Source organism: Kryptolebias marmoratus, linkage group LG1, assembly GCF_001649575.2.
Source record: "Kryptolebias marmoratus isolate JLee-2015 linkage group LG1, ASM164957v2, whole genome shotgun sequence".
Lineage (NCBI taxonomy): Eukaryota > Metazoa > Chordata > Actinopteri > Cyprinodontiformes > Rivulidae > Kryptolebias > Kryptolebias marmoratus.
This window is the reverse complement of record NC_051430.1, coordinates 26,892,605-26,919,266: the sequence shown is the minus strand read 5'-3', so window position 1 is coordinate 26,919,266 and position 26,662 is coordinate 26,892,605. Positions and strand designations below refer to the sequence as shown.

The window sequence follows — 26,662 nt, the reverse complement described above, 5'->3', positions numbered from 1 at the left end:
TTTATATGCATTTGTTTTCCCCCACATTACTTAAAAACTAATGGGGAGATTTCCAAGCTTATGATTAAATAGGAAGTCTTGTGTTAGTACAGATGCATTGTGCTCTCCAAGGTTTGAATTAAAAAGACACAACCAAGTTTCTTCATGAAAAACATTCAATTGAACTGCTCATTGGATTTAAACAGTCAAAAAAAAACAGATGTTGATCAATAAACTGATGCAAGCTAACTAAACTGCTTTAAAACATTTTTTAGAATTTATTTTGAAATATTAAACACCAGAAAAATAAAAAGTTCTGACTACAACAGACTGAACTGAAAAACTGTCAGAATAAATTATGACATTACTAACAAAACAAACTACATAAGAGTGTTTTTAGAGTGCAGTCTTAAACTAAAATATGAGTGAGACTGAATATATTTTATATTTTAAGAACAGGGTTATTGATTTAATTTAGCACTATTAACTGACATTATGTTTCTCTTGTCTCAAAACACAACACAGGTGCCTCACTTACTGTTTTATTTATCCCCAAAATAAGGCTCGACATAAGTTTAGGCAACATTGAGACCAAAATTGTTTTTAAGGGAAATGCACTAACAATTTAAATGTCCCCAATGCAAAGTTATGAAAACGGGACAAAAAAATTCCTGGAGTAAAAAACAAAATCTGTACAATATTTTTCTCATATTGGTGTTTATAATGTGTCCTTAAATTTAAAAAGTGTAAGCAAAACTTGTGACAAGATGTAACTATCCCATACATTTGTTTACCTACAAAAAAAGCCAAAGTGACTGAAAACAGTTCCAGCTTTAAACTGTATTTATTTATCTACACAGACTCCAGACAGCCCAGTGTAGGTCAATCAAGCTTCCAAGTGCTTTGTTTACATTGAGTGTGGACCCGCATTTTAGAATTGTATTCAGTTTATCTGGATAACTACTGGAATAAACTCTTAAACTATATCATTTAATATAGTTCAGGATAACATTTCTATGCTTGATTTCCTACTTCAGCTGATGCATGGAATGAGACTTTAAAGAAAATGGCATGAATGTAATTTAACTCCTGCAGGCAGTTACTTACAGAACATGGAGATGTTTAATTTAGAACTACAGCTGAGCAAATATTAAGATAACCGTCAATAAAAGCCTAATTTGGTTGCATAAGAAGAGTTTTGTGTTTCAAACTTCGGGGATGCTGGAAGAATCACTGGTTGAGTTGTTGGTGCTGCTAAGGGAAGGAGGTTTTATTCTTTGGAGCAAAGAACAGAATCGTCCTTTCGAGGAACAGGCTGTGACAGTGAGTATTGACGAGAGACAGCAGGGAACAGAGTGCTGTGGGCTGATAAGGTGCAAAAGGCCTGATTGACACAAAGGTGCTGCCCACAGAAAGAAGTACAAATTTGACTGCAGACCCTGAGCTAAGCTCCGAGGAGATAACGCCTCAGAGTACACAATAAATAAGGGCAAGGCTGCTAAGTCTGATTTTAAAAGCTTGTGCTGGAAAGATTTATGTGATGTAAATTTGTAGAATTGATTTGTTTAAATGACTTGCATCATAATTCATTAGCAGACAAATAACATTTAATGCAGTAAATGTCTTCTTCAATTCCATAGCTGTTGACGTGATGTGCAGAAGATTATCTTTAGGAAAAAGTTCTAACTTTTAAAAATAAAAAACTGTCATTTGTTCATGTCTGCTGAACACATGGCGGGCTGTGGCAGAACCAGAACCCTGCCATATGCTGATAAAAGACGTTAGAGACAGGTCAGCACCTTCTTCCCTCCCACATGTCTCAGCAAACTTCCCCCCAACATGTTCACAACGACATCATGTTCGTTCGTTAGCTGCTGCATCACAAGCAGAAATGATAAACTAATATCGAGTATAGTTTTATAGTAAATTGAAGCCTAAATAAAACTGCATTTTCTGAAAAAAAGGCAGTGTGAAAGCTGAATGTGGAAGGACATTTACTAAAATTTGCTAATAAAAAATGAATTATTACCTGAAACAACATAAAATGAGCAAAAAAAAAGCTAAAATACCAAAACAAATACTAAAGTCAAAATGAGCAAAACAAATGCTCATATTAGCACAACCGTAGCTAAAATATCTAAACAAATGCTTAAAAAAATCTGCTAAACTGTGGCTAAAATTAGCAAAACCTTAGCAAAAACGAGCAGAATCTGAATGATAGCTAAAGGCTAAATGTTGCATAAAAAGGTACGCTGCAACAGATTTTAAAGAGAATGATTTTTTGAAGGAAATTAATTGATATCAATGTTTTTATATTAGGGGATATTTTTGAAATAAAGAACTCTCTGTCTGTTAATAAAATATCTCATGAACCATTAGAGGGATTTTATTGAAACTCTCAGGAAATAATCACTGGGTGTACATTTGAAATGCATTAATATTTGGAGTTAACCCAATTCAAAATGGCCACCACACCTTAAAAAACACAGAAAAATGGCTCTAACTCAGTCAGTTTTACAGATATTGAGCTAGTTTTGGTGTGGTAGTATTTGAGAGTCATTAACTCAAACACTGAGCGTGACATTGTGCATAACATCAGTTTTAAGGCTGACTGAACTTTATTCCTTCTCATCATAAAATTTCTAAAACTCTGGCATGAAAGGCAGTGGGTGACATGCATTTTTTAAGGGAATGCTTGACCTTTATTTCACTCGAGTTAAAGTCCCCACACATAAAAGCCACACTTCTTACCAACACAAGGTAAAATAAATGCCAGCTTGATTACTGAAGCTTGTATGTTGTTTTCATTCTGTTCCTCAGTAACTGATGACTGTATGTGACAGTGATCCAACACGCTCAACTCCAAATCCCCAATCCTGACACAGTTATTCAGGGAGTTAAAGCCTAAAATGTGGTTTGTTCAGCGCTCATTAAAGGTGCATATCTGCTCACCTGACAAGCTCAATTAAGGCTGGATAGTGCAGTCTTTGTGCTGCTGTACCCAGGGGCCACTGTTGACATCTTTTACTGTAATTGCTTCAATCTGTTACGGACAGCCCATGTGCTAAAGAGGATTCTCAGTTAATAATTAATGCTGGGTTTCCTGCCATAATGTTTGAGAAGGAGAGAAAGCTGTAATGGGTCGAGAGTTAAAAAAATAAACTTGTGGGCAACACAATAAAGGACAATCCTCTCGAGAGGATGGGGGAAACATAAAAATGCTCTCATGTAGAACGCAAGGGAGCACAGAAAGTTTGGCTTCTGTGCAACACAACATTAAAGCAGCTCAGGAGACTCATAGTAGCTCAACACCTCACAGAAACAGCTGTGAAATGTTTTTTTCTTATTAGAAAAATGGTCTCATGTGCTCATTTACTCTCAAAATCTTGGACTTTTTTGTTGATGTTTTGCTCAAGTGGGTCTTATCCAGTATCACCACGGAAACCAGACAGAGCAGCTCAATACTATTGGATCCATACATCTTTGTGTACACCTTTAACTGCAATAGAAAAATAAATACAAAATAATTCATGCTGAAAAATACTTTTAGATTAAAGGCCTGGCATTCCTTGAAGGAATGCACATCACCCGCTGTCTTTCATGCCAGACTTTTGAAGTAAAAATGATCTTATGTTGAGAATTGATGACATATAGTCAAAGCAAAGTATTAAACACAGATCAGTTAGCACTTAGAATATAAGTTGTGGATCAAGCTCAGCTCCTCCTACACCAAATTTATCTCAATATTTGCAGAATTGACTGAGTTATAGGCATTTATGTGTTTGTTTTTCTGTGGCAGCCATCTTGAATCAGGTCAATTCCAAGTTGTTGATGTCAACCCAATGATCGCTTTTTTTAAAGGTTTCGTTAAAATCTACTCAGTTGGTCAGGAGATATTTACAAATAAACAAACATATACACACACACACACACACAGAAATCCATCCACCTGCCTAGAGATTTACCAAGTAGAAAAGTTGCACAGATGGCCAAAAGTTAACGCAACATGGCCGCTGATAACAAGCTAAGTGGAGAAAGAGACTGCAGGTAGGAAAAATAATCTCTCTTGTTTGAGAGGTCTTAAATCTTTGTCACTAAAAATGTATCTACATTGGCTTTAATTTGCATTTAATTTTATCTTTAAATGTCAGGATGGAATAACTTCCCTTGTTCTCTGATGCTGTTACCACCCTGAGTTCCTCTGAGTGAAGATTTTCCTGCCGTAAACGCCTCACTTCATCCTCTGAGCCGATTGACTGCGTTCATGTCACGTACTCCTCCATGAATTTCATTATCCAGTTAAGTTTGAACCTTTAATTGCTGACTTAATGAGAAACTAGCCACTAGGGAGCACAGGTCAATGTATTTCTCGTGCCAGTCTCAAGATGTGTGTGAATGAAAGGCAGACAGGTGAAACAGCGAGGCTACAAGGAGCAGAGGTCACAAAGGTGCAGGAGTTCAAATACTTCAGGTCAACTGTCCAGGAGGACAGGGAGTGTGGTACAGAGGTGAAGAAGAGAGTCCAGGCAGGATGGAGTGGATGGAGAAAAGCTTCAGGAGTGATTTGTTACAAAAGGTTGGCAGCAAAGGTGAAAGGTCAATGGAAAGGTTTACAAGACAGTGGTGAGAGCAGCTAAGTTGTTTGGTTTGTAGACAAAAAGACAGAAGACAGAACAAGAAGTGGCAGAGCTGAAGATGTTGAGGTTCTCCTCGGGAGGGACAAGGATGGACAGGATCAGGAATGAGGTCATCAGAGGTCCAGCACAGGTTGAAGGAATGGAAGATAAAGTTAGAGAGGCCAGACTGAGATGGTTTGGACATGTGCAGAGGAGGGACAGAAGGATGTTAGAGACAAAGAGGAGACATATGGATGCAGTTAGAGAGGACATGGAGGTAGTTGGAGTGAGGACAGAGGACACAGAAGACAGAGTTAAATGGAGGATGACTTTCTGTGGAGACCCCTTGGAAAGGGAACAGCCGAAAGAAAAAGAAGGAGAAGAAGAATTGCTAACTTAATGAGAAGCTGTTATTGGAATAGTTTATTTTATTTTGTTTATTTTCTGGTGCTCAGATTAACATTTCATTGCATTATACTGGTTAGGATGAGGAGCTTAGAGCAGCCATTTTTTAGCTGAGGTGACCCATGAAATACCAATAATCCCTTAATAAATGAAAGCTGCCCGACTCTGACTGGTTCTCACAGGGGATTCTCTACAGATGGATTTGTGATGGATGAAGTCAAGTAATTGCAATGTAGGTGTCACGCTGCAACATCAAACAGGCCTCAGTCAAACGTGTAACCTCTGTGTTGAGTGGAGATGGCAGGTTGGAGGGGAGCAGCGTTGTTTTGTTCACACTACACGGATGAAAATTAAACTTAATCTATTTTGAACTATAATGGGTTGTGTAAAAAGCCTAAAATCTTTTTTTACAAACTTCAAAACTTTCCACTGAATCGTTTATTTTTAGACCCCCTAGCCAATTATTTTGCAGGTCATATTTTTTAGGTTGACTTCAGTTTATTCTATTGTTTTCTTGTTTTGTATTTTACTGTACACTTTTTGAAATCTAACATATTCTGCATACTTAGAAATTCACTGAGAACAATATTTAGCTTATTCAGGAGATGGGAGCTATCCGCCATCCATCCATCCATCCATCCATCCATCCATCCATGCATCCATCCATCCATCCATCCATTTTCTTCACCTGCTTGTTTGCTCAGGGTTGTGGAGGAGCTGGTACTTGTCTCCAGTTGTCATTGTGTGAGAGACAGTGTACACCCCGGACACAAGTCCATCACAGTCTGAGGAAACAGATTAATAATTTTCCTTAATCTTTATTGTTATTTTCACTCTTGGCACACACTGGGCTCTGTAGTCTTTCATTCAGGCGTGACTAAGAATTTCAGTCTTTTGCCACCCACATAGCAACTCTGACAGCTTTTTGGAACTGACCTACCTCAACTCTCAATCCCACTTCCAGGTTTATTGATATATTTGGCCACGAGTTTAGTTTTTGAAAGACTGATACACTAGTTGATGACATGTCTCACTTGATTTCACAGACTGTAATTGAAGAGGTGATCAGCTTTTGTCTCATAAGCCTGATAAGACAAATGAAAATTGGAAATGTTTCTCATGATAGATTTGTTTGTAAATGCTATGCCGTTAGCTTCCTCCTTGGATGCATTCCAGCTCATAATGACCATTTGTGATTGTCTGAGAGCCAGAGAGGAAAACACTTGCAACATACCAGTCACTTTTTGATGGCCTAAAACTGATTGCAGCTGTTTACTTTATGTTTTGACGTCTCCATGAAGCAACATTTTGCCAATTAGGAGGAAGTGTTGTTTTCAGTATTGTGGGTTTTCATCTAACAGCCTTGAATGGAGGACAAAAACATTTTAGTAACCTCCCTGTAAGTAAACACTTAGCCACTAACAAATCTCAAATACTTTCTCTCAAAAGCTCCTAATTACAACCATACAAAACACTTTTTAGTGTGAAACCACGTGGGTTTTTTTTTTTTTGGTTCAACTCAAGGTGTGTTATTACCTGCAGCTGATATTTCCATCCACCAACACATCAACCCCTTACTCTTTGACTTCCATCATGGCAGGTACGGCCCAGACCCAGACAGCTGGAGTACAGATGTAGCACCCTTAAACAGCCCCCGCAGCAATGTGTCTGGCAGCAATGAGCAGATACCTCTGTACTGGAGGACATGTTGGCATTACTGGAAGAGCGTGTTTGCATAAAACAAAAAGGCCAAACTCTGGCAAAAATGTCTGACTTTTTAAAATTAATTCCTCTAAATAATATAAACATGTATCTATTACATTTACTGTATGTAAGTTCATTTGCTTTGATTATATATTTTTATTGATCAAATCAAACATAATCCAACTAAAATGAAAAAAGCAGCCCAACACAACATAATAAAACATCAACCCATAATTACTGAAATGTGTAACACCTCTATATTTCAAACTGTCACCATTTGAAACTAATTATGTATTTTATTTATACCTATATTTGTGGTTTTTTTTTTACTAAACTACAACTACCTGTTAGTAAGCCAGAGATAGAAAAATGAGAGGAAGGTAAAAACATCTTATAAAATGGCTGTCATACTTCAACCTGGAGTCTTGTAAAGTAACCCCTTCCTTTAACCCTCTGTTTCCTCACTCTGCGCTTGTAGCAGAGTGCCGAACCTCTAAATTAGAGTATGTAGTAACATGTCAACATCATATTATAACATCAAATATACAGATTATCATCTAAATGTAAAGCTTGGTCTGTGAAGGAAACTGAGCAATAAAAACTTAATAACTGTACAATAATTGGGGGCCTTTTATGTTAAACATTAACATCTTGTGTAATGCAGTTTTTATTAAATATAAGTTAAAAAAAATGCATCTTTCTTAGACGACTATTGTGACATGTGGCATAGTTAAAAAACCATTTACTAGCGCGACCTTTTCTGTGTGCGTCCCACACGTACAAGAAACACATGCCCACACAGGCATGCACTGCCACACACACACACACACACACACACACCTCAACCTTCTGACCCCGGCAAAGATAAACAAGGGCTATGTTACGCTGCTATTTGTGACTGACTATTTCAGTCTGTGAGAAGTGAACATCAGTTAAATTCCCACAACAATTTTAAAGTTCCCATCAAGTTAATGACCCACGATCGCAAAACTGTCTGAAAGTAAAAATACTTATTGACAGATTTAAAGCATTATGAAGAAATGAACAGACATTATATTTCTATCATGAGCAAAAAGAATATTTTGATAGATAAAGCACATCTGAATTTGTTCAATTTTACCTAGACCTTCTTGCATGTAAATATAACCCTTCCTATTCCTAGGGTTGTTTCAATCATTCATTATGTATAGTGATAAATAATATATACACTATCCTCCTTTAACCCTTGAATGTTCCCCTGTGGAAGGATGCAATCCTGTAGCTGATGTCTGCTTGATAGAAACCCTCATGTTGCATCCCCTAGAGAACAGTAGCTGTGCCGTCTACCTGAGGCTTCTTTATGTACAGGAGAGCAAAGATGAGTTCAGCGTAGAGCTCTGTGCTGCAGAGTCGGTTGAAGTGGACGCTGGAGAAATGCATAATGAGCCTGGAAAAAAAGATTAGGTTTACAGAAAAATGGCCTTAAATAACTATTGAAAGGTGAAAATTCAAGATGGCAGACACAACTAATCAAGCTCAGCCAATACAAAAATCCATATAACTTGAATTTTATAATTATTGAGCTAAAATTCAGTGTGGTAGTAGCTGAGAGTCATTCACAACACATATTCCAAGCATGAGAGAGCGCTCACATAATGTTATTTTGTCCAGAGGATCTGAAACTAAAGTGCATTAGACGCTAAATGGCCAAGAAATGGATAACACGAACATAAATAATTTAGTTAGATAACACAAACAATCATATAAACAACTAGAGCACACATTTATGATGTGGTTTGTTTATTTTATGAATAGGGAAAACTTACACAAGATGCAATGATTGCAAATTGCTTTAAATCAAGACAGACTCTTGCCTTTAGCCAGACGAATGGATAAAGTCATAGTGTGATTCATCCACCAAGCTCCTGTAATTCTCCTGTATATTATATATGCCTCTGGGCTGCTCACAGAATCTGAGTGCTTCGCCGACTGAGCCTGCTTCCCTCTCGATCTGTTTTTATATACTTTGGGAACACGAAGAGAAAGCATCCAGGTGAGAGTGGCTGCTTGGTGCTGAGACTCAACAATACTCATATTACGTGAACAGGAAACACACAGTGAAGAGTTAAAAACCTAATGGATTCAGGTTATAGGACACGCTGCCATACAGGGTAGTTCAAATAAGGCCGTAAAATGAGTGCATAACCGAAGGATTTTCTCCAAATTGAGACATAGCTGCATTAGTCAAAGCTGACAACTGGGTCTGCGAAATGACTGCAAGCATAAAATTAAAGCACATTAGAGGCTACCAGGTTACCACTATAATTATGAGTCCCTTTTCATGCTCAGAGTTTACAAAATGGAGATTATTTATGGAGCAAATTCAGTGTAGAATAGATTGCATTTTTTCCCCAAAAAGCATGCACTGACAGACACTAAATATAGATCTTATCATTTCGAGATGACAAATAATGATAATGTAGGATTTTGTGTTTGTTCTGTGCCCGAAAAGAATGATGTTGGCTGACTGAGATAGGCTAAAAAGATAAATTATTGTACCAAAAGTGCAGATGTTTGGTTAAATAAGTTTCTGTCTTTGATGATTTGTGATTGTTTTGGTTATGAATCTATTAAAATGATACCTAATGGAGAAAATGTGAGCAACAGAGAGCAAGAAACAAACTAAATGTCTTAAAGAACTCATAACATGCTGTGTTTTTATACGCATTGATTATTTTGAAGGAATTTCCTAACACTAGTAACAACCTGTATTTGGGAAAAAAACAATTACAACTGTCTTGTAGTATTTTTGCTGGAGCATTCCTTGCCACCTTTTGTCTGAAATGCTCAGCTTGAGCTCCTATTCCTTTAAAAATTTCATCACAAAAAGTGCAACATGCTTTTGTTGGAAGGCAACGAAGACATCTGTTCATTGACTTTTATTTATTTTTTTAATAGATGGTGTGCTAAAACAACCACAGGACATGATTTCTGTTATTTTATGGCGATTTTATCAAACTAAATAACAAAGCTTACATTTAGTACATTTAAGGACCAACTGTATTCTTTTATAAAAAAGGATGTCACATTATAAAGTACAATTCCTGGGACATTGTGTAAACTGTAAATAGGAACAGAATGCAATGAACTGTAAATCTCATAAACCCTCATTTTATTTACAATTTCACATAGCAAACATATGAAATAAGTATTTGTACAATTCTTTGGAAGAAAATGAAGTTATTTAAAATTGTATGGCAGCAATACAGCTTTAAAAAGTTGGGACAGGGCTATAATTACCTCAGTGACCAACACCTTGTCTTTTAACATCAGTCTGTAAACATGTAGGAACTGAGGAGAGCAGCTGCTGGAGACATTTGAGAGGAATCTTCTCCCATTCTTGTCTGATGTACGATTTTAGATGTTCAACAGTCCGAAGTCTTCTTTGCTGAATTATCTTTATTTATTTTCTGAATAGGAGCATATACTGTTTTGAAACCTGCATTGATTTCTGCCTTTCCAGATGTGCAAACTGCCCATGCCAGAGGCACTGATGTACCCCCATACCATCAGAGAGGCAGGCTTTTGAACTGTGCGCTGATGACAGGCTGGATGGTCCTTCTCTTTAATACGTGGGTGTGGCTTTCATGGTTTCAAAAATAATTTAAAATTTCAATTCATTTGGCCACAGCAGTTCTCCTCTTTGCCTCAGTCCATTTTACGAGTTTTGGCCCAGAGAAGACGTTTCTGGATGGCGTTCACATCTTTGTCTTTGCATGATAGAGCTTTAAGCAGTATTTGTAGTCGGCATGGCGAACAGACAGATAATGTTTACAGATGCTGATTAGTGGAAGTGTTCCTGCGCCCATGCAGTAATATCCAGAACAGAATCAGATCCGTTTTAATGCAGCACCACTTCAGGGCTTAAAGATCACAAACATCTAATATTGACTTTTAGCCGTGTCCTTTGAGCTCAGAGATTTCTTCGTTTTTTTCAAATCTGTTGATGATATTATGAACTGTAGGTGACGAGATGTTCAAAGTCTTCCCTGTTTTCCATGAAGGAACAATAATATGAAATTATAACACTATTTTTATATGGAATTTTGTTGAACTCCTGCCCATCTTTACTTCTGAGACAATCAGCTTCTTTAAAATGTTCTTTTTGCACCCAGTCCTCTTACTGACCTGTTGCCAATTAACTTCATTTACTGTAAAAAGCTCCTCCAGCTGTTTCTTATTTGTACTACTTACTTTTACAGCCTTTTGTTGCTCCTGTCTCAACTATATGAGATGTGTTGCTGCCATGAATTTACAACATTTGTAGTTTTTATTTACATGTTACATAACATTACAACTTTCTTGGATTTGGTATTGTAAATTTTGGGTTTTTTGTAACTTTTCAGCCATAAATCAAAAGCGGTTTAATGCATGAAGGAAAAGCCCTTAAAGCCCAACATGAATTCTTTAAAATAAAACATCCATGACTGATTTAATAACTTCTTATGTTTGTTTTAAGATTGCTTTGAAAAGTAGATGTAAACCATTAGATTTTTCTGAGCACATCGGCTCATGATTTCAAATAAATTCATTATTTTCTCAATAATTCAATCGTGTAAACATTCAGTGACTGGCAGGAGAAAACACAGCACAACAAAATGAGGCGGATCAAAAAGTGATAAAGGAGTCTGTGGGAATCCAGATCCTCGGTGAGATAAGCGAGTGAGTGAATTCTGACTGCTGACATGGGAAAACATAAGTGGCTGTGTGGGCTTTAACATGATGACGTTCAGAGCTCTTTCCCCTGGAGGATAATGGGCTGAAAAGTGGAGAGACTGAACACAAGGAAGGCACACGGACAACAAGGCTTTTCCAGAGGCAGCCGTATCTCCTGCTTGCCCCTCTGTGCGCACAGAATGAACATTTTTTTCAATTTGAGGGGGACAGTTGTGAGACAAAGAGCAGAAGACAAAGCTGTTGCAGGTATGTTTGGAGAGAAAATATTTACTTTAACATATAAAGCTGTGCTTACGTAGCTACTGTGAGCAGAAGTTACCAAGACTTTTCATATGCTGCGTATACTCTGTTGAAAATTATTTTAAAAAATAAATAAATTGTTGTGATAGCAATGCCTTATTTCAAATGCACATATAGCAGTGATTTGGTTTAAATAGATTTTACTGGTTTGAGCTATTTTATTCACGACCAGAAGCAAACTTGCACTCATCTGTGCCACCAGATGAGTCTGATGAAAGATTTAAGCAATGCTGGATAAACACTAGCATTAAACACCATGCAGGAAAAAACCAGAAGAATCAGTTTTAGTTGTTGCAGGCACCAGTAAGCAGAAAAATCAAGCTGCAAGTAAAAGAACAGGGCAAACCCCTGAGAGAGGCATTGTCTCGTGTTAGACTTACTCATTTCTCTAAAAGCCTTTTAATGAGAAGATCGCTCTCAGCATCAAATGCATCAGTTTCTTCAGCAGACGGCGCATTATCGTTTCCAGTTTGTCCGGTAGATGGCGAGACGTCAGGGTGACTTCAGGTGGAGAAATCTGCAGCCCGTTCCCATGCTGTGACCGTTCAAGGGGAGCAAAGATGCTGATGCTGACAGAGACGGGATGAAACCGGGAGGAGAGCACCCAGCTGATTTAAAAAAAAATAAAAATAAAAATGTTACAAGAAGAAGAAACGAGAAAACCACGAGATGCGGCGATCGCAGTCCCTTTTCAGTTATGTAAGCGCTGCTGAAAACCGTCACACAGGAGCTAATTAAAAAAAAAAAGAAAAAAGAAGGCAAGTGGAGAAAAAAAAAATCAAGTTTTTACCAGGCAGCTAGGGGGCTAAAAATAGCGACAGGTTAGCATGCATCATCCTTCCGCTAAGTAATGTAGTTCGACAACAGTAGCAAACAAAGTTGTTGCTAAGCGACAGCCACGTCTCGACTCGACGGCCCGCGTATTGATACTCGAATTAACTGGCAGGTGTGCGGAAGAAAACACACCAAAACGCCGCTGTCGGAAACCGCGTTAGCCAATCAGCGCCTGGAGGTTAAATTTTTCAGCTAAAAGCGAAAGAGCCATTATGCGGACTGTTAGGTAACGACGTGAAACTGACAGAGATGTAGGTCAGGGTATAACAGCTGTCTGTGTCGCTTAAAAACAAGGAAATAAAAGTTAAACAGTCGGTTTATTTTAGGCTAAATGAACCGGATGTTTCGGCTAACAACATCACTGGACTCGATATTTGCCACAGGTGTTGTGCCGGAAAAAGTACCCCCTCCGTCGAAAAGCACCCGCAGAAAGTTGAAGTCGGTCACCTTGTTCAAGAAGCTGTAGCCTGACGGGTGGAGCGGATTTCCTCCCCCCTCCATGTAACTTTCACTTTTCAATGATGAGCGAGCTGATTCTGATGATGAGACTCGCTGACGAAGGACATCCTGTGTCGCACAAGCAGTGTTGTCTGTACAGTTTGTCTAAACCGAAGCGGTGTTTACGATGACGGGACCTCGGCCAGAGACAGGAGCGCAGCTTGGCAGGTAAACAAAGTCAGGAAAGAACCGTGTGGCATGCGCGCATGTTCTTCACTCTGCAGGGCCTTAAACTGTTGTTTCTGTGACACAAACAGAAATTGCATTCTTTCTCTCCTTAGGTTTTGGTAATTTATTGTAATTAATTACCCCCCACAGCATAAAGCATGGATGCATCTAACTTATTATGGTCAATATTTGTGTAATGGGCCTATTCAGATCCCATTTATTCTATTATTATTGTTTGTTGCTCGTTTAGACTGTGGAAAAACATCTGAATGACTTTGCTAATATATATCTCCTAATTTGTTGAAAGTCTGTGCTAGCAGTGATTTACTGTTTAGTGTAATTATTAAAAAAATAGTAGATTATGCCATTAATTATTTAGAGTCAACCCTGTGTTTCTGTTAGCAAAATACCTAATGAACCACTGGGCCAATTTTAATGAACCTTTCAGGAAATAATCATTAAATGCACATCTACAACTGCTGAATGTCTGGAGCCAACTGAAGTCAAGATGGCCGCCACAACTCAGTTAATTTTACAGATATTGATCTATAATTTGATGTGGTGAGAGTTTAATAGCACGAGCAACTCTGTTCACTTTTGTAAAGTGCTCAGTTTGCTTTATTCATTACAGGAGCTCTCAAACGTTGCATTCTCTGCATATTTATCAGAATCCAGTTTGACTCACACGATAAATGTGCACTTTGCTTCTTTTTTTCCTCCTATTTTTTACTCTAAGTGACACTTTTCTGCATTCATTACTCTTGTGCTCACTTTTCTTCTTCTTATTTACTGTTTTCAGTTTCGTTCATCACCAGCACACTCATTTTCCTCCTCCTCTGTCAGAGTCTGTGTTTACACTAATAAGGTAGAGCATGTCTCATGGTGCTATTAGTCCACAAGGCTGCCTACACTGACGACCACAGAAAGACACAAACATGTGCACATAACTCCATATTTTCCTATTTTTGCCTAATTGATGCGTTAAGCATGAAATGAAGCCAGTCTGTAAAGAAAGCTCTTTATTGATTTGCTCATAAGTCAACATAATCAAAACGACAGAGAACAATCTGCAGCAGAAATGTTTTTCATTTTTAAAATCATTTTCTGCTCCCTGTTTTGCTTCAGGGCAGAAAATGGGCTTAAGATTAAGATTCCACCTCGCCATGTTTGCAGAAATTAAACCGTACTCCATAACGGGGGTCAGTAAACACACACTGAGCTGTTTAACCCAGCAACACGGCTTCTTTCCACATTATCAGAATGTACACCATAAACCGTGCAATTACATTAAAGTGTGTCTGTGTAATCCTTCTCTATTTAAAGAGGAGCGACCTGAGACAGCTTGTTCGACTTTGGGTAAATTTAAGCTGCGAAACAGGCGGTTTATGTAATCATATTACATTTCTCTTGAGACTTTAAGAGGTGAATAAGAAGTGTTTTCAAATCATCTCCCTTTCTCCCCCCCTCCCCTCTCTTTCTCTTTTTCACTTAAAACCCCCACAAGAGGTAATCATGAGTCCTCCACGCCGATCATCGAGTTCCCATGGCGACAGGTAATTTCCTGAAGCATTTCTCTACATGTGACACTCCATAACACACTGGGAACACATACAACACACTGTTATGTAGCCCAGACTGTGCAGCCACACGTGAGTGTATCCTGTTCTGTATGTGGGCTGTTTGTCATATGGTTTTGTTGATAACCTGTTTATGAACAGGATGTTTATAAATTGGACATTAATATTTGGAAAATTTAATTGTTTTGCTTGCCTTTGAGTTTAAATGCTCAACTATTTTATTTAAAAATAGTAATTTCAGTTGCACATTAAATATCAAGCTCATACTGTAATGCATGAGTCTGTGAGTGGTGTTTAATGAAATGTATTTTTGACCGTGTCCATTTGTGCTTGTCTGAATCGTTAGCAAAATGAAACTTTCAGAATGTAATCATTGGATGAATGGGCGTGATTATGTGGTAAAATGGGAGAGTAAAATCAGGGATGTACTCGTGTTGACATGGGAGCAAGCACTGGTGTGTGCCTAGTTGGTGCAATGGTTATGGCAATGCATTATCAGACAGGAAATCCAGGTTCAAAACCTGACTAAGCTTTTAAACTTTTTTTTTTAACAAACCATGCCAAAAATAAAACAATTTCTTAAAATATAACACCAGATTTTAGTCTATTGCAGTGGGGCCCAATCCTGGTCCTGGAGGGCCACGGTCCTGCAGGTTTTAGATGTTTCTCTGCTCTTCAGCAGGTCTTCAAGTTCTGCAGAAGTCTGTTAATCACTCAGTCATTCCAATCAGGTGTTTCAAAGCAGAGAAACACCTAAAACATGCAGGACGGTGGACCCTCCAGGACCAGGATTGGACACCACTAGTTATAACTGCACTGGTCTCAAAATCCACACTTCGTACTGATGTCCAATTTCTTTATTCCACTTAAGAACCACGGAACACTGTGAAAACTATAAAACATGACAAAACAACATTAAACATAAGCTTCACAAAACAAACAATACAAAGTACTTTTTTCTCTTTCACAATATTACATTGGACAAGGTTTAACAAACAAAATAACATAAATTACAATTATTAACAGTATTACCATGTTCGCCAGTTAAAACCAGTTGCAGAAATAAGATGGAGCCTCTAAACGTATTTCCAACTGCGCTGTTCTCTGTCTCTGTCTGCTTGGCTCATTTTATTTTCAGTCACGCTTCCAGTTCGCTGTTGTGCATTTTAAACAAAACATTTTCACTTAATAAACCCAAATAAAATTAAAGGAACATGTTACAAACATCTGACATACCTTAATATTCAATGTTCCTCAAAGAAATGTATCCGTTTTGAACGGTGACTTGCCAACTTCTGGGTTGCCATAGCAACATGGAACAAACGGCAGGTAAGCGTCAGTTACACTAGTCTATTGCTTTGTTCAAAATAATCACCTAAAATAAGCACCGGGTGGGTAGATATCAATATAAGGTCAGTATAGAGAGATTTATATTCCCACTTTTATAAACTTGTGGTGTATCTTGCGTGTCTAAATGGTGTGATATCACTCAGTGTTTACTCTGTTTCGTCTGATTCAAAGTAAAAAAAAAAAAAACGACTTTGCTAGTGGTGTTCAACTGAGTTGGACTGAACCAACTCAAAACTTAAGGAGGGGGTGTAAAAAGTGGCCATTATTTTTAATGACAGGCTTTTAGTTTGTAACTAAGAAAGTAAAATTAGAATCAATAGAGACTAGATGTTTTTGTCTTACTTCTGTGAGTGAATACGTTTTTAGGTCAACAAATGGAGGAGCAAAAACACAAGTTTGCTCCACCTGCAGCATTAATTGGGCACCTATGATTGAATGTACAACTGCTCTTATAAAACACACAAATGACTATAACTCAGCCACTTTTACAGATTAAGCTAAAATCCGGTGTGGTAGCAGAGCATTCTCTTCAACACATGCTTCAAGCACCACAACTTTGTCCTGAACCTTGGCATTAACTGTTTGTCTGTTAGCAAAATATCTTGTAAATCACTGGGGTTTTTTTTAGTGAAACACCCAGAAAGTAATCACTGTACATCTACAACTGACTAACGTTTGGAGTCGACCTAATTCAAGATGGTTACCACAGCTCATCGACTTCAGTCTACTTAAAAATGGCTTCACCTCAGTGAATTTTACAGATACTGAGCTGAAATCTGGCGTGTGAGAGTAATTCACAACACATATAAAGAGTGCTGACAGATCATGTGGGGTATTGCAGTATCACGTGAGATTTATAATTTATACGTGAGACATATAATTTTCAGGTTTTGACCAAATTGGCTCTAACTCTGACATTTTTCATCATAAGATAATTTTATTCTAAAACTCTGACATAAAAGGCAGCAGGTGATATGCATGTCAGGGAGTACTAGTTTTTTTTGTTTGTTGTTGTTTTTTTGCTTTTTAGCTTCAGTGTATACTATTCCTCACTATAAAAAAATCTTCTTTGGCAGTTTTTTTTAGCATCTTTGTCCTCCATTTTGTTCCTGATCAACTGTGTCCTAAACCTCGCCTATGCAAGTTGACTCATTGCACATCCCTAACTGTCTTTATATTACCCACATTATTAAATTTTAAGCCTCTAATGGACTTTCCATGGATTATCTTACGTATGTCTTCCATATCTGTAAGCAAATGTCAGTTATCAGCAGTGCGTTTGAAATGTCAGTTGCAAAGCAAAGGCAGACATACTGATGAGCAGACGCTGCTCTGCTCCCCTTCTTGTCACACAGGCCCTCCTCGGAGACCCTGCAGAAAAACAATAGCAGCAACTCTGGCGTTATTCTGGACATCTCGTCTCTCAAGATGGCTGACGTGGATTCCGAGGTGCCTCCCCTTCCTCCTCGCTACCGCTTCAGAGACTTGCTGCTGGGGGACCAGACGTTTCAGAATGATGACAGGTAGCAAGAAACCCACTTATTTTGTGCACCATAAAGTGATAGGCTGCCAAAGGATATTCCTGGAGGGGCCTCTGTAATATTGTGTGTGTCAGTGTGTTGCACTCTCCTAGGAATAATATAATGAGTGAAGGCTTCTACACTCACATATTTTTATATATTTATGGTTTTGCTACATTTTTCAAAATGATTTTTTCTGAAAACCCCCTTAGAGATGTGGCAAGACTTAAGCTTTTGGTTTTAATGTGTAGTTAAATAAAGAAGTGGAAAAATAAACAAAATCCGAAGAGGTTTATTAGTGAAAATAGAGGTCTTCTTAGAACTTGTTTAGAAGACCTTGAGGCTGCGTTGCACTTGGACTGTTTTGTACAATGACAAGTGAGATATTAGCATATGAATGCTTTAAAAAAAAAAACAACCTTGTTTTTAATTATTTTCAAAATTTTAAAAGCCTTTTTCTGCCTGTAGGCACCTTTTGTAGAGAATTACCAAAAATGGATGCAGTATTTGACTAACCTGCCACTGGAATAAGAAAAAATGTACATGCTTAGTTGAAGAAGTGTGGAAAAATTCCAACTATAGCTGGTTTGCCGTTTTAAATCTATTTTCTAACTGAGCAGAAAATATCCCACTCTTTGGCTCCTAAGTGGCACTTCAGTCAATGGAGAGCTGGAGAGTCAGTCTCCAAAGTCTGGGAGTCTCCTCAGTTCTGGCTGTGATTGGGAAGGTGGACCAGCAGATGCTGTTTACTACCCATGAGGGGAAGAATTAGCCTCAACCACTGCTGAGTACTGTGGAGCTCCCCGTGGTGCTGAAATGAAGCCATCCCACTGAAGGATCAACACTCACTTCTATAATAGCCCGCAGAGACAAAACAAGGAGCACTGCTTTACACTGTTTGTTGTTTTCTTACTCCCACTATCCTTGCTATACTATATATTTTAAAATGTATTAAGTTCTCTATTCTGCTTCGTTTGCATAAGATGATAATGAAGGATGTAGTCTTAAGGACCTTTATTTGTAAGCCTCTTTTTAAATTTTATTTTAAACAAAACAGTAATAAAAAAATGGTGTTTCACCTAAGGTGAAAGACTCATTTTACAATAAACCTGGGGTGGTATGAGGTTCTGATGGTAAGATAATCTTGAACAAAAATACCACAGTTTCACTATATTAATTAGCTTTTTATTAAAACAAAATTGTAAAAATGCATCATGATATTTCTGTTTTATTAAAAAACAAAAATGCAATTACTGTTTCTTTTGCTGCCTCAGTAATATCACAGATATGAAAGATACCGAGAGCACAAGTGAACATGTTTGCACTCACGCTGTTTAAAATCTGTCAGCTTTGTTGTGCATTCAGGATTTGTGATCAGCTTTTTTACCTAAAAAGATTTTAAATTTTTAATTTAATAAAACTGAGAATTTAACATTTTAATTTTTAAAAATGGTGTTAATTCAAACATCAGAGTCAACAGGCAGTTTTTTTAATAATTTATATTTTATTTACATTTTTTAACTAATTGTTCCGATTACACATAGTATTACTTCTCTGCTGTTCTCCTCTTTGTAAAGTAACTTAAATGCTACTCGTGTAGTGAGCCTGCAGTAGACTAAACTGAACTAAAACGTTTTCTGTCGATTTGTGTTTGTGTGCCTGCAGCAGTTGATGTAATTTGATCATTTTCTTGGTGGTTACATTTGACAGAAAGCTTTTTTTTAATTGCTCAATGTCAGAGCATTTTGTTTTCGGCAGCGGTCATGTTGCAGGAAATGGACTGTAACCCTTTGAGGATGGCTTTATATTTTTGTTGTAGGCTTCTTGAGTTGTTGCTTGTTATAAATGTAAAATGAATACCATTGAAAGTTTTACTCCAACTTTTATAAGCAAATTGCCCAATTCTGTGGAGTTGCCTGCAATGTCTGCTTTCTTTATCTTTATTTCTATTCACTCTCAGTGTCTCTGGGGCTTCCTGCAGTAAATTGTTGCCAGTATGTTTTATATCAGTCCAAAGCCTTTATCTGCACACAACATTTAGAGCAGCATAGTATTTGACCACCCCTCCCCCGCAGGGTCTTTTTGCTTTCCCAGTAAATACAATAATTTCTTTGTTGGCGGGTGTATTGTTTCCTTCAGTACATGCCAGTTTTCACAGTAATGTTGACATTAAAGATAAATGGCTTGAGCCAGATGCAGAAAACACAACAGTTCTTCACATTTAATAAATGCAAAGAAAATATTATAAACATCTTTTCCCTAAAGACTTACACATATATACTGTGTTGGCGTCTTAATTCCAAATCCAATATAAAGGGAAGAATATAGACGTGTTTGCATGAATATTTCTTCCGTTTGGTTTCTTTTTTGATGATTGTTTTGGTGTCACATGGTGTAATTAGAGCTTGTTGCTTGGCTACCAACAATTGTATGCTTGAGTGTGTAATGACATCCACATGTGTGAGAGCTACACAATCTTCAAACACTGCCAAGAATACACATGTAGGAGACTTTGTTTTCTCAAATCAATTAACTGCTGTAGACTTCAGAGTTTCCCTAATGTCTGTTCTGTGTGAGAGCTTAAAAATGAGGAATGCCTGGTGTCTGAGCTTGGAAGACACCTCTCTTTATTATCCTTTTTATAATTGATGATACTAATTTTCTTCTGAGTTGATGCCTTGTGGATTGTGCACCATAAAATAAATCAATATGTAAGGAGAATCAGCAGCCCACTGCTTGAATGACCTTTTGTGTTAGTTTCCTTGTGTTTTTCATAGTGGTAGTTGAACAGAAAGGGTAATGGTTTGCAGGTCTTCTGGGGCAGTGATTACTCACAAAGTGAACCGATATCACACACAGAGTTCACAAAGGCATTAAGTTACCAAAAGCAAATAAACTAAAATAAAACATTACATTTGATGTCCATATTGGATATACTTTTGTTCTTTTTTTTAAAGATAACTGGGTCATTCGAGTACTGGATGCAGTTAGAGAGGACATGGAGGTAGTTGGAGTGAGGACAAAGGACGCAGAAGACAGAGTTAGATGGAGGAGGATGACTGGCTGTGGAGACCCCTGAAAAGGGAACAGCAGAAAGAAAAAGAAGACAAATTATTTGGAAAATCAGCAGACAAGAGAGGTGCAGAAAATGATTTAGTTGTGATTTCCATGTAATCTAATCTTTAAGTGCAAGCTTTAGAAGCATCAGGATGTAGCATCTGTGTAAATTGTTTTTGGCCAGTTGTGCTTATTGTCCTGCTTGTATGCTACTTCTTTGTGGTGATTACTAAATCAATTTGGAAAAGGAAGTGGCCTCCAGAAGCACAGTGTGAGTGTTTGTGGTAAGAAAGATGGACACAGAAGCACTATGTGTAAAAGATTTTAAAATCTCGTTTAGAAAATGTCATGCACAGCATCCCTCAGCACTACGTAGACATTCTGAAATGCCTTATTCACAAAGGCAGACGACATCTGATGCATCTCCTCTGGTGGAAATGATACAGCCCCTTCTGGAGATGGAACTCCAGCAGTGTCATCCCTGATTGTTGTGGCCTGTCAGTGGCCAGCAAAGTCTTGGTGTGCCGAGACAATTAGTTTGCTAGCAGTAAGACCCTGGCAGCTACCTGTCCACTGGGAACTTCTTTTTCAAGCAGAGGTGGAGGTGATTTATCTGTGCCCAGAACTGTGGTGATTGCATCCCGTGTGAAGAGATCTGATCTAATTGCTAAGTGCCTGTGGTGGAGGTGATTCAAAGTGTGTGAGCAGCATTCACTTGAGACCTATACCCATAAATCGTGGGTGTTTGAGTAGTGCTTCCATGGATAAAAAATTATCAGGTTTTACAGCTCTGCTGTTGTGACTTTTTACATTTTTTTTTATAAATACCTGGACAATTTTATCTCAGGAAAGAGCTCTCAATCTGGGTGAGGTTTCCCATGTTGGGTCAAATTAAGCTGCAGGCTTCACTCCTGGTGGTCCTTCCATCAGTTTCTTTACGTTTCAGCTTTGCAACCATACTTTAATGCAGTTGAACTTATATGATTTATACCTATTTCTGCTTCCTACATTTGTTTTGATGGAGGAAAGCCATGTGCTCATCCTTCTGTTACTAAGAGAAGGCCTGCCCTCTGAGACGTGTGGTTAAACCTAACATCACCGGCTGGAATTAATTGTGTTGCCTGAAGATCTCTGTGGTACCTCATTAGAGCCCATTAAAGGGAGTAAATGATGTTTTTTTTTTCCATGTCCATCTAAGCTGACACTGCTTTTTGCTTTTGACCTCAATAGATCGAAGAACTGCAGTCCATCTTTCATGCATTTTTGTATTCTTAATACAGAGCTGTTAATAAGATGTAGCATTTTATTGTTTCTGTCAAATCAGCAATAATAATAATACTAATGACAGCTCATAAAAAATTCATTTTACAATGTAGCATTAATGTAATTTAAATGTCAGTGAAGAGTACAGACGTTCATCCTCGCTCACAGTTCCTCTAATAATGTGGAAGAGCCTTCTGCTGTATATGCTTTAGCACTTTCCTCCTCTTTAATAAATCAAATATATTTTTCTGTACAAGGATGGTCAGTTTTTTTTCTCATTTGTTCTTTTATTTAACTGGAAAGGTCTAATGAAAATAAAATATCCCTTCTTCCAGAGAGTCCAGGTTAATATGTCGACTTGGAAACAAGCAAAAACAGATTAATGTAAAAGCCTAAGAGAAAATCCTAATGCAATATAAAAATGATGCAGCTGGTTTACAAAAATAGGAATAAAGGGCTTTTTTTGGATAGTGGCCTCAAATGACTTATGTTGGTTATTAGAGAAATTGCATTTTCCCTTAAAATACAGTCTGAATGCTGAATACTTTGCTGAAGAAGCTGAAAGTGATCTGCTCAAGCTAAAAGAAACAGAACACAAGAGGCTAGCTAAAAGCCTAAAGTAGCAGAAGGTTAGTTAAAAGCTAAAAGTAGCATTAGAAGACAAAAGCAGAGCAGGTATACGGAAGCCGATTTCAAAGAGAACAATGTTTTTTTAAGGAATTTAAGTAATCTCAATGTGTTTCTCAATGTGTGTATCTCAATGGGGAAAATTGAATAATTTTAAAAAATATAAAAGTTACAAGGAGCAAATGTCATAGCACCCATCTTTTGAGTGATCTGAACATTTTAAAATATAAATAGGTAAAAAAGCACAATGCATGCAGAAGTAATTAGATTGCGCAAAATGGGAAAATAAACAGTAAAGGAATAGTGTGAATGCTGAGTCAGCATTAACACTAATAGCTCTGCATAAAAAACCAAAATGAAGCTTATTCTAAATATAAAGAGCATAAAAACAGAAAGCTGACCAATCTATGCATTAATTTGAACTGAGACTTGCAGTTCACAAACAGAATGACTTATGTACTCTTGAAGATGTTTTCTACCTTAACATCACTCAGAGCTTATAATCAAGTTTCTTATTTATCAATTTACACACACAGAGCGGTGAAGGAAAGCAATCTCCTTCGCTGCCCTTGGGAGCATCTTTGAGTGTCTTGATGAAGGATATTTCATCATTTGGAGGTGCTGGGGATCAAACTGACAACCCTGCAATAAGTGCAGAACAATCTGGAGTACTAATAACCCATTATATTTAAAAAGGATTAAACCTGAAGCAGGAATCATGCTGTGGAGACTGGCATTTGACTTAGCATCTTCAGGAAAAGGTGCACAGAAGTGACGGCAGGGAACTGTAAAGCGTGCAGTAAAATTGTCGGGTATGTCCCTTTAATGAAGTCCGGTTCTTAAAAAAGGCTCCGTTCTGTCAGTCCTGGCTGAGCGCAGCCATCCACTCTGTGGATGTGGTAGTAGCTGGGAGTCATTCCCGTCACATACTCTGAGCATCAATTGATCACCAGAGATCTTTATTCAAACTTTTGACAAGCAGCAGGTGATTAGGCAGTCATTAAAAGAAAATGGTAGTTTAATTTAAAGTAGATTGGAGTCCTGACCATCAGGTTGGGAAAGTCAGATATATTCAAAAATATTTAGAGATAAATTGTTCGAGTGGCATAAAAGGTGTGGCATTATTGTTGCCCTGTTGTACTTACAGAAGATAATATGACAGAAACGGGTATTAGTTTACAACCTGTCTGATCATTTGTACCACTTAAACCCTTTTGGCTGTAGTTATGCTGTAGTGTTCTCATATATCAGTAGTACCAGGAAATCCAGTCCATAAAGCAACAGATTTTTTTTTTGTTTCATTGCAGTGATGAAAGCAAATGATGTGTGACGCAGTGCCTTGTCACTGTGGGTGAGTTTCATGGTGTGGTTTTGTGTGTCTCTTCGGACAAAATTTGTTGATGTTTGACACTTTTACAGTCTTAGACCCTTCTCTGCCGTTAGGGTCTGTGAGACTTTATATCTTTGTTTCTGTTGTATGGAAATGAAAATGCAGTTTGGATTTGTGTGTATGTTGGATGGATGAAAATCTTTCTCCTAAATTGTCATTATTTCCAGGGTTGGGTGTCAGGGGACCATAATGACAACTTGGCTGTGTGGGTGCTGAAGAGGAAAAATCACGCTGAAATCACGAGTCTGACAAGCAGTTGTGTGTGTGTGTGTGTGGGTGTGTGTCTGAAAGAAAAAGAGCGAGAGAGAGAGAGTATTGTCTGTGCAGGTTTTTGTGCATTCTCTCTAGCTGTAGGCCAGAAAGTGCGTACACCTGTGAATGATTGGGTTTGTGAGTTTGTTTTTCAGTTTAAGGAGCCATCCAACCTTGATCCAAGTTTCATACACAATATAAAGACCTAGCAGTCCTTGGTGGAATGCATATCGCCCACCGCCTTTCATGCTCAAGTTTTAAATTAAGACAATCTTATGCTGAGAACTCATAAGGAATAATCACTTTTATTCATCCTTTCTCTGCGGTGTCCGATTATGTTGGGGTTTTCTCTTCTTATTAGGGCACACTGCTGATAGAGGTAATGTAAACAGAGTGAGCTGTGCTAATTGGTCACTTAATCAACTGCTAATGGCTTCTCGAGTGACAAATATTGGCACTTAGAAGGGTGACAAACCACAGACACATAAGATGCTGACAAGCAACAGCTCGTCGCAGACACTGATCTGTCTCTCTTATAAATATTGGATCTGTAATATAACAATCTGTCAGTGCGTCATCAATAAAACTAAGACATGTTTTTATTAAAATTTATTTCTGAGTTCAATGAAAGTAATCTTGATTAATTTCACTAACCTGAAGTTTTTGATGTCTCTGAATTTTATAGCATAAATTTGACATTTACATAACTTACAATGACCGGGGTTGCTCATCTGGCTGGACAGAAACTGTGAACTCAAGTCCGATCTGAATAAAATCCCCTGAGACAATCGTCCTGCGCTGATGGCAGCAGCTGTTCTGTTTGCACCGATTCTGTTGCATCACTGCAGGGATTTGACGCCTGTATTATTTCTATCTCAGTGTGTTTACGAGGCTGAAAAGATGGGAAGCAAAGACAAAAGGGGGGGATGACGAGTTGAACAAACACAACAACCCAGAGGAAAGGTTGGATTGTGTAGATGACAGATAAAAGGAAAGGAAGAGGACAAAAGATGAAAAGAGACAGTCATGAAGATAGTCACAGGTGAGACTCATGCTAAAGGCTTTTTTCAAGAAAGATTGAAATGAAACTGATTAAACTTTTACCAACACTTTCAAAACTCTGATCACACCTACTCATTTAATGCAAATCGGTTGGTGTGTAATATCTTTATATTGCTACTGGCCTGCAGAAATGGCTTTTTCAGAAGATGCAACATTATCCACTGCTGTATGAGTGAAGGCCAGATTTCTCTTCTAATGCCATGTTCATCATATAAGTGCCTATTTCATCATTTAGAAAAAGTTTTAAAACTGGTAATATCTGACTTTAGTTTGTTCACCAGGTTAATGACAAAACAGGAAATATAACAAAACATCTCCCTGATATGAAAGGTGAGTTAAAACCTTTTTAGTAATAAACTGTAACTTGTGAGACAAGTAAAATGGCAGCTGGACCTAAATGAGCAGCTTGAGTTTTAGCTGATGCTTATTACTTTCTCTTACTGACTTACTTACTGTATAATTAGTCACACTAAAATAACCAGTTTTCCATTAAGTAGTAAAATATTAAAGAAAAATCATACTGAACAAACAACAAGCCAAACATATTTTTGCTAACCATAGATATCAGTCCCTAAGTCAATGCTGCAAATTATGTTGAAGTTGAATCCTGTTGTGGAACAATGACCTTCATTTTGCTGATTATCAGCTGCTGTTGAAGGTGAAGGTGGAGTGATCTTGCCCTGTCTGGATTTTATTAAAACTCCATCCAGTGGTTAATAAACTTTTGAAAGTTTAATAAAACTTTCAGAAGGTAATTAATGGGTTTACATCTACAAAAATGTTTGAGTTAATCCAATGACTCCATATGGCCACCACAGTTAATCTAACTTTGCCAACACAAAAATGGTTATAATTTAGAAGTAAAGTTTATGTGAAAGTAGCTGAGAGACATTTTCAACATTTACTCCAAACATTAACACAACTTGCAAGATATGGCTGTGTTGACCATCTTCAATTAAAACTCTGTCATGAAAGGTGGCGGGCAATATGCATTTCTTCAAGGGATGCTAGGCCTTTAACTGTTAAATAGCTTATTTATTTATGAGTACTCATACGCATTGTTCAAATTATTGCTTTATCACAGAGAACTAAAAAATGAAACCTGATATATTTAAATCAAATCATGATCAAATTAGATTGTCTGACTGTCGTTTTATATAAAAATTAGCTGTGCTTGAAAGTGGCTCTTGTTGCTGGAAACCTGCACATTTCAGCAGAGCAGAAATTTAGACCATAGGTGGTATTAGTCATCCCATCAGCACGGAGTGGGTGGGCGACACTTCAACTTCTCTAGACTTGCTCTCATCAGCAGCAGATTGGCTGTGCCTTAAACATGCTGTTAGT

The 26,662-nt window shown here is 37.7% G+C and overlaps 1 protein-coding gene across 12 annotated transcripts in view; it reads left to right on the top strand.

Annotated features, from left to right (window-relative positions):
• Positions 1–11,402: 11,402 nt before the first annotated feature.
• Positions 11,403–26,662, top strand: part of si:dkey-21e5.1 (potassium channel subfamily T member 1) — a 69,932-nt gene continuing 54,672 nt past the window's right edge. For 11 of the 12 annotated variants that reach the window (XM_025005070.2, XM_017412361.3, XM_017412351.3 and 8 more), the window contains exons 1-3: positions 11,403–11,666; positions 14,725–14,773; positions 17,503–17,670. In XM_025005070.2, the coding sequence (XP_024860838.1) occupies positions 11,600–11,666; positions 14,725–14,773; positions 17,503–17,670 (284 nt within the window). In that variant the 5' untranslated portion in view covers positions 11,403–11,599. Of the gene's footprint in view, positions 11,667–13,094; positions 13,221–14,724; positions 14,774–17,502; positions 17,671–26,662 lie in introns of those variants that run through there. The other variant, XM_037977671.1, reaches the window with a different exon arrangement.